Below are 16,244 nucleotides of genomic sequence, written 5' to 3'. Positions count from 1 at the left end.
AAAAACAACTTTCTTATAAGTCGTGTTAAGCAAAACTAACCCACAAAGTGACTATATACAAAAAATATGTGAGGGGCAGCTGGGTAGCTCAGTGGATTGAGAGCCAGGTCTAGACATGGGAGGTCCTGGGTTAAAATATGGCCTCAGACACTTCCCAGCTGTGTGACCCTGGGCAAGTCACTTGACCCCCATTGCCTATCCCTTACCCACTCTTCTGCCTTGTAGCCAATACACAGTATTGATTCCAAGATGGAAGGTGAGGGTTTAAAAGAAAACATGTGACTTTCTGAATCCTGTGTCCATTTTTTCTCTACTAGAAGGTTTTGTCCTAACTCCTGGAGTCATGATCAGAATTCATTAGTCTTTCATAGTTATTTTTCTTTACAATATTATTTTCCTTGTATATTATTCTCTTGGTTCTACCCCATTCACTCTGGGTCAGTTCTCCTACCCAGAATTTTCATAAATCCTCTTTCATCATTTCTCACAGTATAATAATATTCCATTACATTAACTACTATGCCACTATCTGTTTAGCCATTGCTCACCTGAGGAGCATCCACTTAGATAATTCTCCTCCCTTCCCCTCTCTTCCTCTCCTCCCTTCCCCTCTCTTCCTCTCCTCCCTTCCACTCTCTTCCTCTCCTCCCTTCCCCTCTCTTCCTCTCCTCTCTTCCCCTCTCTTCCTCTCCTCCCTTCCCCTCTTCCTCTCCTCTCTTCCCCCCTCTTCCTCTCCTCCCTTCCCCTCTCCCCTTCTCTCTTCTCTTCTCCATTAATCTGTTTGTCTCTAATTCCTACACCATAAAATGGAGGTAATAATAGCAGCTCTCTCCCAAGGTTGTTATGAGCATCAAATGAGGAAACATTTGTCAAACGCTCCGCACAGAGCCTGGCACATTAAGGCACTCAGTAACTACGTGTTTCCTTCCTCCTCTCTTCTCCTCCCTTCCTTGGCTTCCTGCAGGTCGCAGCTAAAGTTCCATCTTGTATGAAACTCTCCCCTGCCTTCCCTTCGTTCTCGGTCCTACGTTCTGTTGATTTCTTGTTCTTGTCCACCGTGGCTTGAATGTTATCTCCCCCTTTAGACTGTGGACTCCTTAATAAGCAGGAACTGTGTGTGCCTTTCCTTGTATCCCCAGGCTAAGCACAGTTCCTGACCTATTGCAGAGGCTTAACTAATGCTATTATTTAAACCCTCACCTTCTGCTTGAAAATCAGTACTATGTATTGGTTCCAAGACAAAAGAGCACTTAAGTGGGCAAGCCACTTACCCCTCATCCCCAGCATTATACAGTTAGAAAGTGTCTGAGGCTAGATTTGAACCTAGGACCTCCTGCCTCTAGGCCTGACTCTCCATCCACTGTGCTACCCAGCTCTCCCGTGTAATGTAGTCTTAAGGGGCGCTTGCTCTGAAAGGGCAGCTGAGAGTTGTGAGACAGGCGTCTCGGTGGGTAGCTGATGGTGTATTAAGGTCTGGGAATTCACCCACCACCAAGGAAGACCATGGACAATGCAAACAGGCAGCGAAAGGCCATTTATTGAACTGATACGTGCATCAGTGGGAACCTCTGCCATCAGAGTTCCCAGTTGCTTCTGAGAGGCTGGGCCTTAAGTACTCTCCAGCATGTATGGCCCCCTCTTCCAGCCCCTCATCTGCTACATACAATTCTTGGAATGTTGCTGGCATGTTTGGCTCCCCTCAGCCCTTATTGGTTACATACTATTCTTGGGACCTTGACAATCTTATGTTATTGGGGTCTTCCTGGCCTTTATCTGGTACCTACTGCAGCTGCATGTTTATTGGGGTCTTCCTAATTTCCAAGGCCAGCCAGCTTGTTAAAGTTTTCCTATATTTCAAGGCTGGTCATTTTGACCTCCCTCATTCCCAACTTCTTTTTCCTTTAGGGGGAAGAGGGAAGGCCTACCCACTGGGGCAGCTAGTGGCTCTCGGTAGTGGCTAGGGGTCGGTATTGTTGTCGAAGAGCCAAACCCTGGATGGCACCCAGCCGGTCTTTCATGAGCCAAACAAGGCGGTTAGAAATGCAGGGGCCAAATGTCAAGAGTAGGGTTAAGATTATGGGGGGTCCTATGAGGGACGTGACTAGGGAGAAAGGGTCGGCATACCAGGGGCCGGCAGTTTCCCTCTCCTTCCGTCAGAGCTTCTAGACCTTCTCGTAGCTTGCTCAGGGAGTCCTTAAAAATCCCTGAGTGGAAGCTGCAGAATCCCAAGAAGAGCCTGCGGGCCCGCTGGAGCTAGCGAACATGAGAAGACAGCATAAAGCACTACGGTGTATTCAAGAATTTTGTGAACTCCCTAGCTTCATACTTTGGGCTAACAATGTCAGCCGAAATACCACTAAACATGAATATCAAGGAACCACGATGGGATCAAAGCACTTTTACTGGAAGAGCCAGTCATTTTTTTACTGTAACTGACCCACGAAATATTTTATTAACTAATGAACAATTAGAAAATGCAAGGCAAATAGTGCATGATTACAGAAAAGGAATTGTATCCCCTGGGCTAACAGAAAAGGAATTGTGGAGACCAAATATGTCTATGATTCAGCTTTTCATCCTGACACTGGTGAGAAGATGATTTGGATAGGAAGAATGTCAGCTCAGGTTCCTATGAATATGACAATCACAGGCTGGATGATGACTCTTTATAGAACTACTCCCGCAGTACTCTTCTGGCAGTGGATTAACCAGTCCTTCAATGCTGCTGTGAATTATACAAACAGGAGTGGTGATGCCCCTATTACTGTTAGTCAATTGGGAACTGCTTATGTATCTGCAACCACAGGTGCTGTAGTAACTGCACTGGGACTTCATGCACTAACCAAGCATGTTTCACCCTTTATAGGACGTTTGGTTCCTTTTGCTGCTGTAGCTGCTGCTAATTGCATTAATATTCCATTAATGAGACAAAGGGAACGCCAAGTTGGTATTCCTGTTACAGATGAAAATGGAAACCGATTAGGTGAATCAGTCAATGCTGCCCAACAAGCAGTAGCACAAGTGGTTGTCTCAAGGATTCTCATGGCAGCACCTGGCATGGCCATTCCTCCATTTATAATGAACACTTTGGAGAAGAAAGCATTGTTAAAGAGATTCCCCTGGAGGAGTGCCCCTATTCAAGTTGGATTAGTTGGTTTCTGTTTGGTGTTTGCTACGCCTCTGTGCTGTGCATTGTTTCCCCAGAAAAGTTCCATGTCTGTGACACGCTTGGAGCCAGAATTGAAAGCCAAGATGAAAGCGACCAGCCCTGAATTAGAACGAGTGTACTTTAATAAGGGATTATAAATTGGAAGAAGACTTGAACACTTCAAGAATTATCATGCAAACCCCAATACATTGTTCCAGTGTTGGAAAAAGAACTCTTTGATTTAAGTTCTTATAGTTAGTTAATTACTCCATAGTGTCCAAATTTACCTTATTGGCTAAATCCGTTACTTAGAATTATGGCTCAATTCACAGAACCGTGTTATCATTGTGAGAAAATACATCCTGCTACTTTCAGGGTTATTGTTTTGGAAGAAATTTTTAACAGCCCACATCCAGCACAAAACTGGGCACATAGTAGGCACTTAAGACATATTTGTTGATCAATTGATTAAAAATGTTTACATTAAATATCAAGCAATGGAAGGTGATTGAAAAAAATAGATCCAGCTTGCCTCCCCCTCTATATATAAAGTCAAAAGGATCTCCATGTATAGAAGGGATTCAGAGAAGGCCGAAGATTAAGAGCACTGAAATCACTCTTGACACATACTCTGACACCACCTCTGTTATGTGCAACACAGATCCAGATTTCTGCTTCTTTTCCATAAGCTCAAATCTCAAATCAAAAGATACTTTGCAAAGTAACTTTGCAAAGATCAACTCTCTTTAATAAAATAAAGGCCAAAGTTATAAGCCCTTTCTTGGTAATTTTTTCCATATAATGATCATGGATAATGAATTTCTTTTTGGTATATCACTTTCTCTTTGTTTTTAAATTCCTAGAGAGGAATCTACCTCCCTCTGAAATAATTGATATTATTTGGAATTGTATTACACATTATTAATTACTTAAAAAATAATATTATACAAAATCACTCAAAGCTATCAAACTATTGCAGTTTATAATGCTGTATTTTTAAAAGTGAATTAAAATTATATTTAATCAATATCATCTGATTTTCTGAAATTAGTATTTCAGCAAACATTTGCTTATGTGTCTAGTTCTTTGTGTTGGCTTTTATTTCAAGCTCTTCTTGGCTTTGAGAAAGACCAAGGAAACTTACTGTATTTTATTAATCTGTCAGTAACTTTACAAACTGTACTTGAATGTTTTCTATTGCATTCCATCTTCTGTTTGAATAGTCAATATGCATATCACTGTTTATATCATCTGTAACAATTGGCTGTAGAATATATTTGATATAAGATTAGACATTAAACTTCAAGGTTATAGGTGTTTAAAGTAATATAAAAGATGATTGGGTGTATCACTGAAAGTAGATTCTTGTTATGCAGAGACTAAAGATAGCTAATGGGTGGACATTTAGAAAACAGTAGAATAGTGAGATATTTTTACTGTGTGATCAGAGAAAATTTTCTCACAATCAAGATTTATTGACTTGTTTCTGTGTTTTTCATCTGAAAGGATTAACAGATCTGAAGCTTTAGTCTCCTTGAATGAGCCTTTCTTATTATCTCTTCCATCATTCTTTTAACCTCACATTTTGGTCTTAAAACTGTCTAGATAGAGAAAAATGGCTTCCCCAGTATATTTTTGACATTGGATGTATTTTATTGCAATGAACATATCTGTAGAAAAACCTGACATTCCAAACAGATCTTTGTACTTTGCTTGGTAGACCTTTGATTAGTTACATGCATAAGGATGCAAAGAAGCCACACATAATATATACATGACAATATACTTCTGTTTAAATGAACCAATTTCCACATATTCCATTTGCCTAAATTGATCTTGAAATCCTCCCTGGCAATTCATTTGTAACATCATTTCAGCAATGTAATAAATAGTTCCTATTAAGTGTATTTCTTTCACTAGTAAGGGACATACACTCATTTCAAGACAGATAAATTAAAATGTATACACTAAGAAATGTAACCAAAGCACAGACATAAAGATGATAGATATCATGGATATATTTTTTTAAGTTTGTTTTATTGAAGCTTCAGACTATTAATGCTTTTCTACAGATCTTTATCTGTACAGTTTCATGGTGTTAATAAGAAGAACAAATGATCACAGCTCAGGCAATATATGCTGGTCTTATAGAAAAAATGTTTTTTTAAAAAATTTAAATAAAGTGCAATAAGATCCTAAAGCTGGTAAAGATGAATAGCTATTACTATTTCTATTAATGCTCTATAAGAGGAATATAATTTTAAGTGATGGCAGTGACTGATATTATTAATTTCAGTATTAGCACAATGTCTTGCCAGTGTTGATGGAGTCAATGTACTATTTAAATTCAACTGGACGAAATAGTCAATAAACTCAGATTGAAATGAAAAAAAAAATCCCTGAGTGGTTAACACAGAAGCAGCACTCCCCGCCCAAGGCTGCACAGAGGCCCCCTCCTTAAGGAAGAGGAGGTCCTGCTTGGCATAGTAGGTCACTCGGGGTACTATTGTGAGGGGTGCAGCGGGCAGTGAGGGAGCTGGGGGAGACACAGGGCTGTAGGCCAGAAGGGGGGCACAGCCAGGGCGCTCCTGCGGCTGGGATAAGGTATTTCCCAGTTGAGGGATACTCTGTGACAAGGGAGGGGGACACCAAGAGGCGGGGGAGAAAGTGAAGTAATGGAAGCGAGTGGGTCCTGTATTCCCTTTGCTAGCTGACTTCCCACTGCTCCTGGTGAGTCGTGCCATCTGGCCAGCCCAGCCATCCATAGGGGAACCACACAGCCTCCCGGAGGGCCAGAGTCTCAGGCCCCCCCTGGTTCAGCGCCCCCTGCCATCCCCTCCCCTCTCCAAATGTCTAAGGGAAAAGGGCGGAGGTCCCGATCTTCTGTAGTTTCTTCAGTGCTGAGCATGGTGTAGAGCTGTCCCTGCCTATGTGTAGGAGAGAGAGGGAGGGGAATACGAGGGGGAGGGAAGGCTGCAGACAGTGTCTTTAGGGGCGCGTCCTCAGTGGATTCCAGGGTCCCAGGTCGGTGGAGAACTGCCTGGAGATCTGAAGAGTGTCCTGCCACTCCTTCCCTCGATTGGCAGACCGGTCACAAGGGGACGTCATCCCCTAAGAGAGAAGGGTACTGGGGCAAATAGCAGATCGGAACAGGACATTAATCCAATAGCAATGAACATCACACATTTGCATTTGGGTATCTTAACCAACAGACTTCATCCTCAGAAAGCATCTTCTGACAGGAACAGATCCCTTCCTGAGTTGTTTGCAGAGCTGGTAGGTGACGTTTCTGTTAAAGAACATCCCATTGCAAAATACACATTAACTATGACGTCTATAAACACTGGAGTAACAGTATCTTACAGATGTATTTCCTTACCCAGAGGCTGGGGAAACCAAGAAGGCTGTGAGCTATTCCTAAGCTCAAGAACCAAACCTCAACTGTGGTAAATTAAGGCTACAAATACAAGCCATCTAGGAATACACTCCGAACAATTTGAGAATTCCCAATTATTGGGGTTGTTTGAGGAAATGGAAACTTTAATATCACAATTTGCATCATGTGCTGATCATGGGAATTGCCACGAAGGAAGAAGGTCCTGAAAGGGAAATATCTCCAAGTCACAAAAGACACCCCAAGCAAGGCTGTCACTGCCATTGTTGTTCCACTCGAGGATGGTCAGGAAAATTCAGTCCAAAGTGAGCCTTGGGCTGCCTTCTCTATAGCCATCCTAGGACTTTTTCTCTCCTTTGAGCCCTTGCCACTGGGTCCCAGAAGCCTTCTTTTTCCTTAAAAGACAAGTTTTCCCCCATTTCAGTTGAGAGAAATTTTGCTTATCAGCAATCCAGGAACAAATCTCCACACCCCCAAACAAGCCTTTAATATCCCTACAAGGCTGATCACTCAATGATTTCCATGTATTTACACATCAGGTGTAGTCACATGAGTGCTGAATTAAGTGGTTCCCTGTAAACCAGGGCTGTAGCATCTCCTGGACCTGGGCCATCTGACAGACCAAGACAAGGTCATGCAGGAATCATGTCAGGGTAACTGTCCAGAGAAATGAAAGAATCCTGTGTGGTTTTCTCACATATATTACTTTATATATTCTCCCTAAGTTAAAGAGCCAATTGTGAGAGCAGAACGTCCATCTGTTCCCTTTCACCTTCTCTCTCTCTTTCTGTTCCTTCAAAACCCTCTGCTTAAAAGCAGAGCACACCGTCCATCCTTCCTTTACAAACCCACATACTGAAGCTTTATGGACTTTAGATCAAAGTCCCCTTCTTCCAAATTCAAACCCAACATACCTCCCCACCTTCTCTAACATGCTTTTACCATCATAAGTCAAACAACCAGCCCCTGGTATCACTTCAATTGCTAATCGGTAACCCCAAAGAATTCTGATTTAAAGGATGACATCATTGAACAGTCTTTAGCATAGAGCTCAACCATTATAAATTTCAGTTCATAGCACAAATTGGTAGACTGAGGTAACAAACTATATGGTAGAGTCAGGTTTACAATAAGGTTTTGTTTACATCCAAACAATACTTTAACACATTTTAGCAGCCACTCACATAACAATCATAAATTTCTGAGCAAGCATTTTCACATGTGTGCCATTTTTAACCCCCTACCTATTCTTTGGGTATTGCCACAAGTATATTTCTACAGATCAAAATGTAATGAAAATATCAACCAACAATCCCAGAACTCGTATGAGGTCACTTTATCAATTACATATTACTCAACCCATTTTATCATTCTGAACCTGGAATGTTTGTAATGAGATTCCACAGCTGCAAACAAGCTGTTTTTGGTCAGACAGGGCTGGCAATATTTGCTTGTTTGAGCACCTTAAACCCTCCGTTCCTACAATTAAAATATACTCATCTTTAAGTTCTATCACACAGCGGTTGTTGACTCTTTGAAGCCCCCATGTCAGTTCATAATTTTATAAGCACTTCTTTCTCCTTCCTGGGTGCAAGGAAGGGGTTAATAGCTTCTGAGCATTTTTATCCCAAGGCTTCTGGCCTTGACTTAGGTTTTATTACTTAGCAACCCTGGCCCATCCGTCTTTAACCAGTGATTTGCTTACTGCAATTTAAAATTTTGAATTTATCAAACCTCTTTCATAATAATTTACTCTTAGTGAATTTTAGTTTGAACTCCACAACTTCCAAGTAACTTTGATTAAGTTCTTCAGCAATCTTTCAGTGTGTAACCAAACTGAAGTACAAAGCATTTAGATCCTCCTTTTTAGTTTTCTTTTAGCTCAAAATATTGCTACATACTTGATTAAATCCCAATTTATAATTTGTTGTATCATAATATCAACTAGTATCTCTCATTACTCTCATTGAAATGGAGCTCTTCATAAAATGAATCCAGACACCCCAAAATCCAATTATTAACTTCTCTAGCTAGGTTATAAGATATGAAGTTGTTTCCTTTCACATGTACTTAATCACTCTTCCCTAGTTAGCTACATGTTACCTGGCATTCCAGCCTGACCTCTCTGGTATATCTGAAGCTAGACTGTATTTAATCCTCATGACAAGCCCTCTCGATTTCAGGGCTGGTTAAATTTGTCTTGTTAAGGACATACAGTTTGTATTTCACATACCCTTAACCTATTCAGGTAGAAAACTTAATCCTCTTCATAATATAATGCATACATATTTAGCATTCACTCAGCATTACTCATTTCCAGCATTTGGCATCTGAATACACACATGTTCATTTCTAGATTACAAATTCCTTGCTATGCATTTTGCATTTTTCACATTTAAAAACAATTCATATAACCTTGATTAAAAACAACATCATGTAAAAATTTCCTCTTTTGTAAAACATCAATTCTTAGCACTTATCTCATTAATCCCATGCACAGATTAACCACTTAAAAAAAGAAAAAAAACTTCTTATGTGTGTAATATAATTTCTTGCTGCTATTTCTGACAGCACATACATTAAAATAAATCTGATTTGAAAAAATCCCAAATTTAATTTCTAGAATAAGTTCTTCTCAACAACATAGCAACTTTTTCTGGATGACTTTTACATCTATAAAGTAGCCAGAGCAATTTTTGTCCTTATAGAATAAAACTTCCCTCTCTGTGTCACTCTGGCTATCAGCCACATTTAGACAATTCTCAAGTTCACTGAAACAATTATGCATTTCAAGATCTAACAAAACAAACTTCTAACCGTGAGTTTTGTTGTGCTCAATAAAATCTGGTTAACATTTTACATTTAACTGACAAATAGTTACATGAAATTATATTTAGATCATATCAAAATCATTAACAATCCTCCCAAATTGCATACATCAAACCATTAATCTTACGTGAAAAGTAGCCTCTAATTATGGAGTAGGAATCTCCCTTTTTCTGCTCTGAATTTTTCTCTCTTCCTCTCCTTTGGGGGCCCATCCAAAGGGAGAAGGAGGGAAAAATCATTGAACGGGTAGTTTCACTCTCTCTCCCACCCTGAAGCCTGCTGCAGGAGCAGGCAAAGTGTTACTTCATCATAGCCAGCCTGGTTGGAATGCAGGCAGAGGGAGTAGGAGTGCAAAATCTATTCTCCTTTGTGACCCTTTATCTCAAACTCCCCCCCCCCCTTTTCCCCATTAATCCAGCCACAACAAAGACTCAAAGAACCCTATAGGACACCCTCTCCCACACATCCACATACCTGCATCCAAATACAGAAAGACACACAAGACAAACAGCATAAGCTAGAAGACAAACAACAGAGACACGGACACGTAAACTACCCCGATCCTAGGAGCTTATCTTGAGATCTCATTTCTTGACATGTACTTGTAAGGACCATAAAACCTTAAGCAAACTGTTTGACAAACAGACTGATTTTCTATTATTGAGACCAAGAAGTTGTAAGGAAAGAGTTAACAACCACCCAAAGCAGCTAGGTTTTAATCAGGAAAGAAACCTGACCTTCGGCTTCCTTTGGCTGTGTCAGGCCAGCTGCAGTAAAGAGAGAAACCAAATACCAGCAATTACTCATCAGTGGCCAGCTCCCTTCGGCTGCCTCCAGCTACCTGTCAGGGGCAAGCAGCCAGCAGCTGGCCACCCAATCCCTCCGTGTGGCAAAAAAAAAAACCTCAGTGTGTCTAAAAATCACCTAGAGATCGTGGGACATCCCCCAATCTCTCCCAGGGGTGCAATATCTTCCCAAAAAGGGGACTGAAAAACCCCTATCCTGACAGAAACCTGAACTCTGTCCACAGGGAACTGGAATTCCCAAAAGTGCCAGGGTACCTGACAGAGACACGAAATCTCATGCTCAGGGCCCTGACAGCCAGATGGAGACTTGAACTCCATACTCATGGGCCTCAAACACCCTGAAAGTTCTGAGTGTGGGATGTGCCCTGGACCATATTCCTTCCCCACCCCTGATCACAAACACTTCCTCTGGGGAGCCGACTGGCCCTCTCGTGAGAGATGAAAAACCGTGGCCATGGACAGAGTCCCCACTCAGAAACAGGTGGGAGGGTCGGACCAATTCTGTGGGGTGAACCCCTCACCCCAGAAAGGGATGGGCCTCAGAGCTTGGCATAGAATGTCCTGTACAACCCACAGCACATATCATTCACTAAGCCTTATGCTCATTGAGGGTCCTCTTCTCCCACATACACATTTGGTCACCATTCACACACACAGCCACACCACACTCAGCTCACCTGAAGGTCTTGTCCAAGGCAGTGCCTTAGGCCCTCCTGCCCAGGGGTTCCAAGGTGGGGAGAGTGGGCGAGCCCCCAAATATGAAGGTCCAGGAATTCACCCATCACCAAGGAAGACCACGGACAATGCAAACAGGCAGAGAAAGGCCATTTATTGAACCGATACACGCATCAGTGGGAACCTCTGCCATAAGAGTTCCAAGTTGCTTCTGAGAGGCTGAGCCTTAAGTACTCTCCAGCATGTATGGCCCCCTCTTCCAGCCCCTTATCTGCTACATACGATTCTTGGAATGTTGCTGGCATGTTTGGCTCCCCTCAGCCCTTATCGGTTACATACTATTCTTGGGACCTTGACAATCTTATGTTATTGGGGTCTTCCTGGCCTTTATCTGGTACCTACTGCAGCTGGGGTTTGGCATGTGTATTGGGGTCTTCCTGGCCTTTATCTGGTACCTACTGCAGCTGCATGTTTATTGGGGTCTTCCTAATTCCCAAGGCCAGCCAGCTTGTTAAGGTTTTCCTATATTTTCAAGGCTGGTCATGTTGGCCTCCCTCAGCACTAGCAATTGTAGGTCCCTGCATGATGCTTCTCACAGATTGGATGGGAAATTTTAACTCAGCTCCAGGTGGTTTCATATCTGGCCCCTTGAAAAACATGAAGCCAGTTAGGTGGTGCACTGAATGGACTATTGTTTTTGGAGTCAGGAAGACTCATCCTTATGAGTTCAAATCTGGTCTCAGATCACAAGCTTTGTGATCCTGGGAAAGTCACTTGATCTGATCTGCCTCAATTCCTCATCTCTACAGTGAGCTAGAAAAGGAAATAACAAAGCAGGATCTCTGCCAAGAAAACCTCAATTTGGAGTCATGAAGACAGACCTGGACAGAAACTGAACAACAACAGAACCATGATGACCAAAGGCATATAGAAGGAGACCCAGGCAGATTGCCTCCACCATCTTTTCTACTTTCACACACATACTCTCAGATCATTGATGGAGGTCATTATGTGGCCGACACGTTTCTATGACTCCTGAGGTGTTTTAATACACTTGGAGAATAATTTTTTCTCTTCAATTCAGTGCCTTAGGGAAAGATAAAGTTGTAAACTCCTGATTGAACAATGAAAGTCCCCAACTCATACCTTATAGTAAAGCTAGAACCTTAAGCTAGGTCTATTTTTAGATCTAATACAAAAAAAGGTGTTAAGTACCTGTAAAGTTTAAATTAGTACACAAAAAGGTCAAGTAACTTACAAAAGGCAAGTTTAACAAAGAGGTATGAAGTACTCAGAAGATTTAATCTAACCAGAAAAGGTGAAACCCAAAGAAGGTGAAAACTAAGAATGGGAGGTTGGAAAAAAAAGCATCTACTGTGATTGGTAGACGTGAAAATTTAGGGGAGGTGACATAAGAGAAAATTGCTTTAAAAGGAGAAGGGTTAAAAAGGAAATTGAATTTAGTTTGGAGAGTAATTCAATTCGGGGTGGAGGAAGATTCTGAGTTTGGAGTTCAGGAGATTCAGGGGAGGACTGGAGCTTGCTTGGAGATGGTTTTGTGGTGAGTAAATAAGACTGACTCGCTCTCCCTTAGGCTCAGGCCTAGGCCATTTAGGCCTAGGCCTTTTTCTACTTCTTGGCTCAGCCTGAGCCAGAGCAGTTGAAATTAATTCTCTCTCTCTCCCCTTCCCTTAATTCCTTCTTTCTTTATTAATTAAAATTTCCATAAATCCCAGCTGACTTGGGTATTTTCATATTTGGGAATTTCCCAAGGCAACCATTTATTTTAGATTTTAAGTCAAAACACTAAAAATTATCATTACAGTTTTGGTATTTACATATCCTTTGATCATTTATCAATTGGGGAATGACTTGTTTTCCTATCAGCATGAATCACTGATCTCTACATTTAAGAAATGAGCCTTTCACTGAAGAAACTTGCTGCAAATTTTTCATATTTATGGTTGCAGTATTTCCTGCCATTCTGTTTCCATTTATTCTTGTCTTTCTCCTTTCACCTTGTCCCTCCTCAAAAGTGTTTTGTTTCTCACCACTGCCTCCTCCAGTTTATCTTCCCTTCTGCCAGCCTCCCCTTCCCTTATACCCTACCTCTCATGTTTCCTTATATGGTGATTTAGTTAGATTTCTAAACCCAATGAATGTGTGTGTTAATACATTTTTGAGCTAATCCATATGAGAGTAAGGTTCAATTGGTGCCTTTTACCCCTACCTCAATGTTCCCCATTCATTTTTAAACCCTTATCTTCCATCTAGAATCAATACTGTATAGTGGTTCCAAGGCAAAAGAGTGGTAAGGGCTCGGCAAAGGGGGTTGAGTGACTTGCCCAGGATCATACAGCTAGGAAGTGTGTGAGGCCAGATTTTAACCTAGGACCTCCTGCCTATAGATTTGACTCTCAATCCACAAATCCACCTAGCTTCCCTCCCCCACACATTGTTAAAGTTTTTATGCCTCTCATGTGAAATGATATACCCAATCTTACCTCCCCCCTTTCTCCCTCTCACAATGCACCCCTCTTTCTTATCACTTACTTTTATTTTTTTGTATATCATTGTAGCATTCCAAGCATATTCTGTAATAATTAAAATAGTGGAAGACATAAATTGTGGCAGTTAAAAGAGTGTTTTGCTTAAATTGTGACCACACAAAATATGGTTTCAAGACAGTGTCTTATTTTAAATCAAATATAAGGTGGTCACCAGGGAAAAATTCCCAATTATGAAATATACCCAAGTCAACTGGGTTTTATAGAGATTTTAATCAATACAAATGAGGAATTAATGAAAGTGAGAGAGAATAAGAGAGGAATAAGTATGAAGGGCTTTAGCCAACATGGCCTAGACCTGAGTCTTAAGAGAGAGATCAGTCAGTCCTTAATCACTCACCACAAGATCTGTCCCAGCAAGGATTCTAGTGTTCAGAGATAGCAGTTCAGCCATCCTTCTCCAGAGAGAGATTCTTCTAACTATCTCGAGACTCAGCTTTTCTTCTCCTTTTAAAGCAAATTTTCTCCTCTGTCACCTCCCCTAAGTTCTTCCATCTACCAATCACAGTAGATGTTTTTCAAAGGACAGACCATTCTTAGTTGACACTGAAGAAGGCTTAAATTTTTGATTAAGTTCACACCAGAAAACTTCTGAGTAAGTTTCTCACCTCTTTGCTCCTTGTAAATTCACAAGTTGCCTGACCCTTATAGGTACTTAGCACCCTTTTGTATTAGATCCAAAAATAGGCATAGCTTGAGAACTTTTTGTCTTACTCTAAGTATGGGTTTAAGTGCTTTTCATTGTTCAGCAAAGAGTTTACAACTTTATCTTCCCCTAAGGCATGCTTAAGAATGGTGAAGTAGAGTTCTCACATTCCTGATCAAGTACCTTCACTGCCCAAATGGGGAGTGGTCCCAATGGGAAATGGTCCCAATGCGGAATGGTCTTAAGCCAACCTTATGAAGTAGGATCTGAGAAATGTTAAGGTTCACAATTCACATCTAAGAAAGATATTTGTGGGCAGACTCTTGACCTAGCCATGCTGCCTTTATTCAAGGCAAACTCATTAACATTTTTTGAGGAGTCAAATTCCTTCCTAAAAGCCAGGGTTGAAGTCAACACGCCCAAAAGGCATCACCTTCACCTTGCCATTCAATCTGAATTATCTATGCAATGTATGCGGTCATTGATCCTGGCTATCCCCAACAAAGCCTGGGGTAAAGGCGTGATTCCCTCTCTGGTTCCAGCAATCTTAAAGCTTCCTGACTGTCTCTTTACTAAGGCCTCTCTTGACCACATACTTTCTATCTTGGAATCTTTACTTCCACGTGTCTGCAAACTTCTCCCATTCTCCTACCTAGGAGAATGTCATAGGGATCAAGCCTGCCCTGTCAATTACTTTGACTTGTCCGTGTCTCTCATTTCTCACTCATATTCTCAGACTCCTCACTTCCTCTCGAGTCCCAACCCACAAAGGAAAAATCCCTTTTTGTGGCCCCCGCTGGACAGAAGGGCACAATCATCCCATCACAGTCAACTGATACCCATGCCCTCTGTCTCTGAATATTTCTTCTATCGATCCTGATAATGATAAAGTCCTTAAGAGTTACAAGTACCATCTTCCCATATAGGAAAGTAAACAGTTTAATTGTATTGAATCTCATATGCTTTCTCTCTCTTATTATCTTTCTTGTAGTTCTCTTGAGTCTTGTATTTGAAAGCCAAATTTCCTATTCAGCTCTGGTCTTTTCATCAAGAATGCTTGAAAGTCCTCTGTTTCATTAAATATCCACTTTTCCCCCTTGTAGCTGTTAGTTTTGTAGTTGGATCTGAATATTTAATTTGTGGTCACCAGGGATTTAATTTCTAAATCCCAAATAAATTACTAAAGTAAATGGAATTCATGGTAATTTATTTTTACAATAGAGGGGATGTATATATATATATATATATATATATATATATATATATATATATATATACAGAGACAGAGAGACAGAGACAGAGAGACAAAGACAGAGACAGAGAGACAGAGACAGAGACAGAGAGAGAGAGAGAGAGAGAGCGCTCTGGTTTCCTCTGAATCAGTTAGAAATTCTAAGGTACCAGTCAGCGGAAAGAAGTCTCAAGAAGATGGGCCTTTCTCGGAGGTGCACACCTCCAGAAAGGGCAAGCCTTTACACCCACCACAGTGATCTTTTAAAAGGAAAGCAGTCTGAGGTCCAGTTTCTCCAGGGGTCCAGTTCCACAGCCAAGTGGCTTCACTCTAAGACTGAGTCTCCAATCTCTCCTCCAGTATCTGTCTTCCCTTCATCTCTGATTGACTGAACCTCTAGTCCAACTCTGAGTGACTGTTGAATCAGTCCCCGTGTGTCTCTGTTTCCACTATTTAAAGACCTTTTTCTCTTGTGTCACCACCCTGAAATTTTACATCTACCAATCACAGCTAGGGCTCCTCTCCAGGATTGCCCACTCTTTCACACATGAGTCACAGACCTCCCACTCAATGTATGAAATGGGTGTGTATACATTTTGTGAGTAGTTCACACCTTTTTATAGTTACTTCACACCTTTTGTGGTTAAAATAGATAGATCTACTTTAATTACTGGGTTTACACTTTGGGGATTAACAACTAAAAGTAGACAGGGGATTACAATTTAATCTTCACAATAAAAGAAGAACTAAGTACCTTCATTGTTATAATCGGATAGGAGCCAAATCCAATCTTCACACAGGATTATGCTCAGTGTTACTGGGTAGATAAGTTTTTTGTTGTTGTAATCCTAAATCCATTCCATCAAAAACACATGACCCTTGTTTCTGTATTTTCCAAGACAAAGATAGCTGAAACTGTGGATATAAGTGAAACCCTGTTGACCCCTT

General features: G+C 41.1%; 1 protein-coding gene across 1 annotated transcript; it reads left to right on the top strand.

Annotated features, from left to right (window-relative positions):
- The first annotated feature begins 2,477 nt into the window (after window positions 1-2,477).
- Window positions 2,478-3,806, top strand: LOC100027794 (sideroflexin-1-like). The gene has a single exon (XM_016422399.2). It carries the CDS (start codon window positions 2,596-2,598, stop codon window positions 3,304-3,306), a length of 711 nt encoding a protein of 236 aa, XP_016277885.2. The 5' UTR covers window positions 2,478-2,595; the 3' UTR covers window positions 3,307-3,806.
- Window positions 3,807-16,244: the final 12,438 nt, after the last annotated feature.

This window comes from Monodelphis domestica, chromosome 4, assembly GCF_027887165.1.
Source record: "Monodelphis domestica isolate mMonDom1 chromosome 4, mMonDom1.pri, whole genome shotgun sequence".
NCBI classification, from domain to species: domain Eukaryota; kingdom Metazoa; phylum Chordata; class Mammalia; order Didelphimorphia; family Didelphidae; genus Monodelphis; species Monodelphis domestica.
This window is presented reverse-complemented; position numbering and strand designations above follow the sequence as displayed.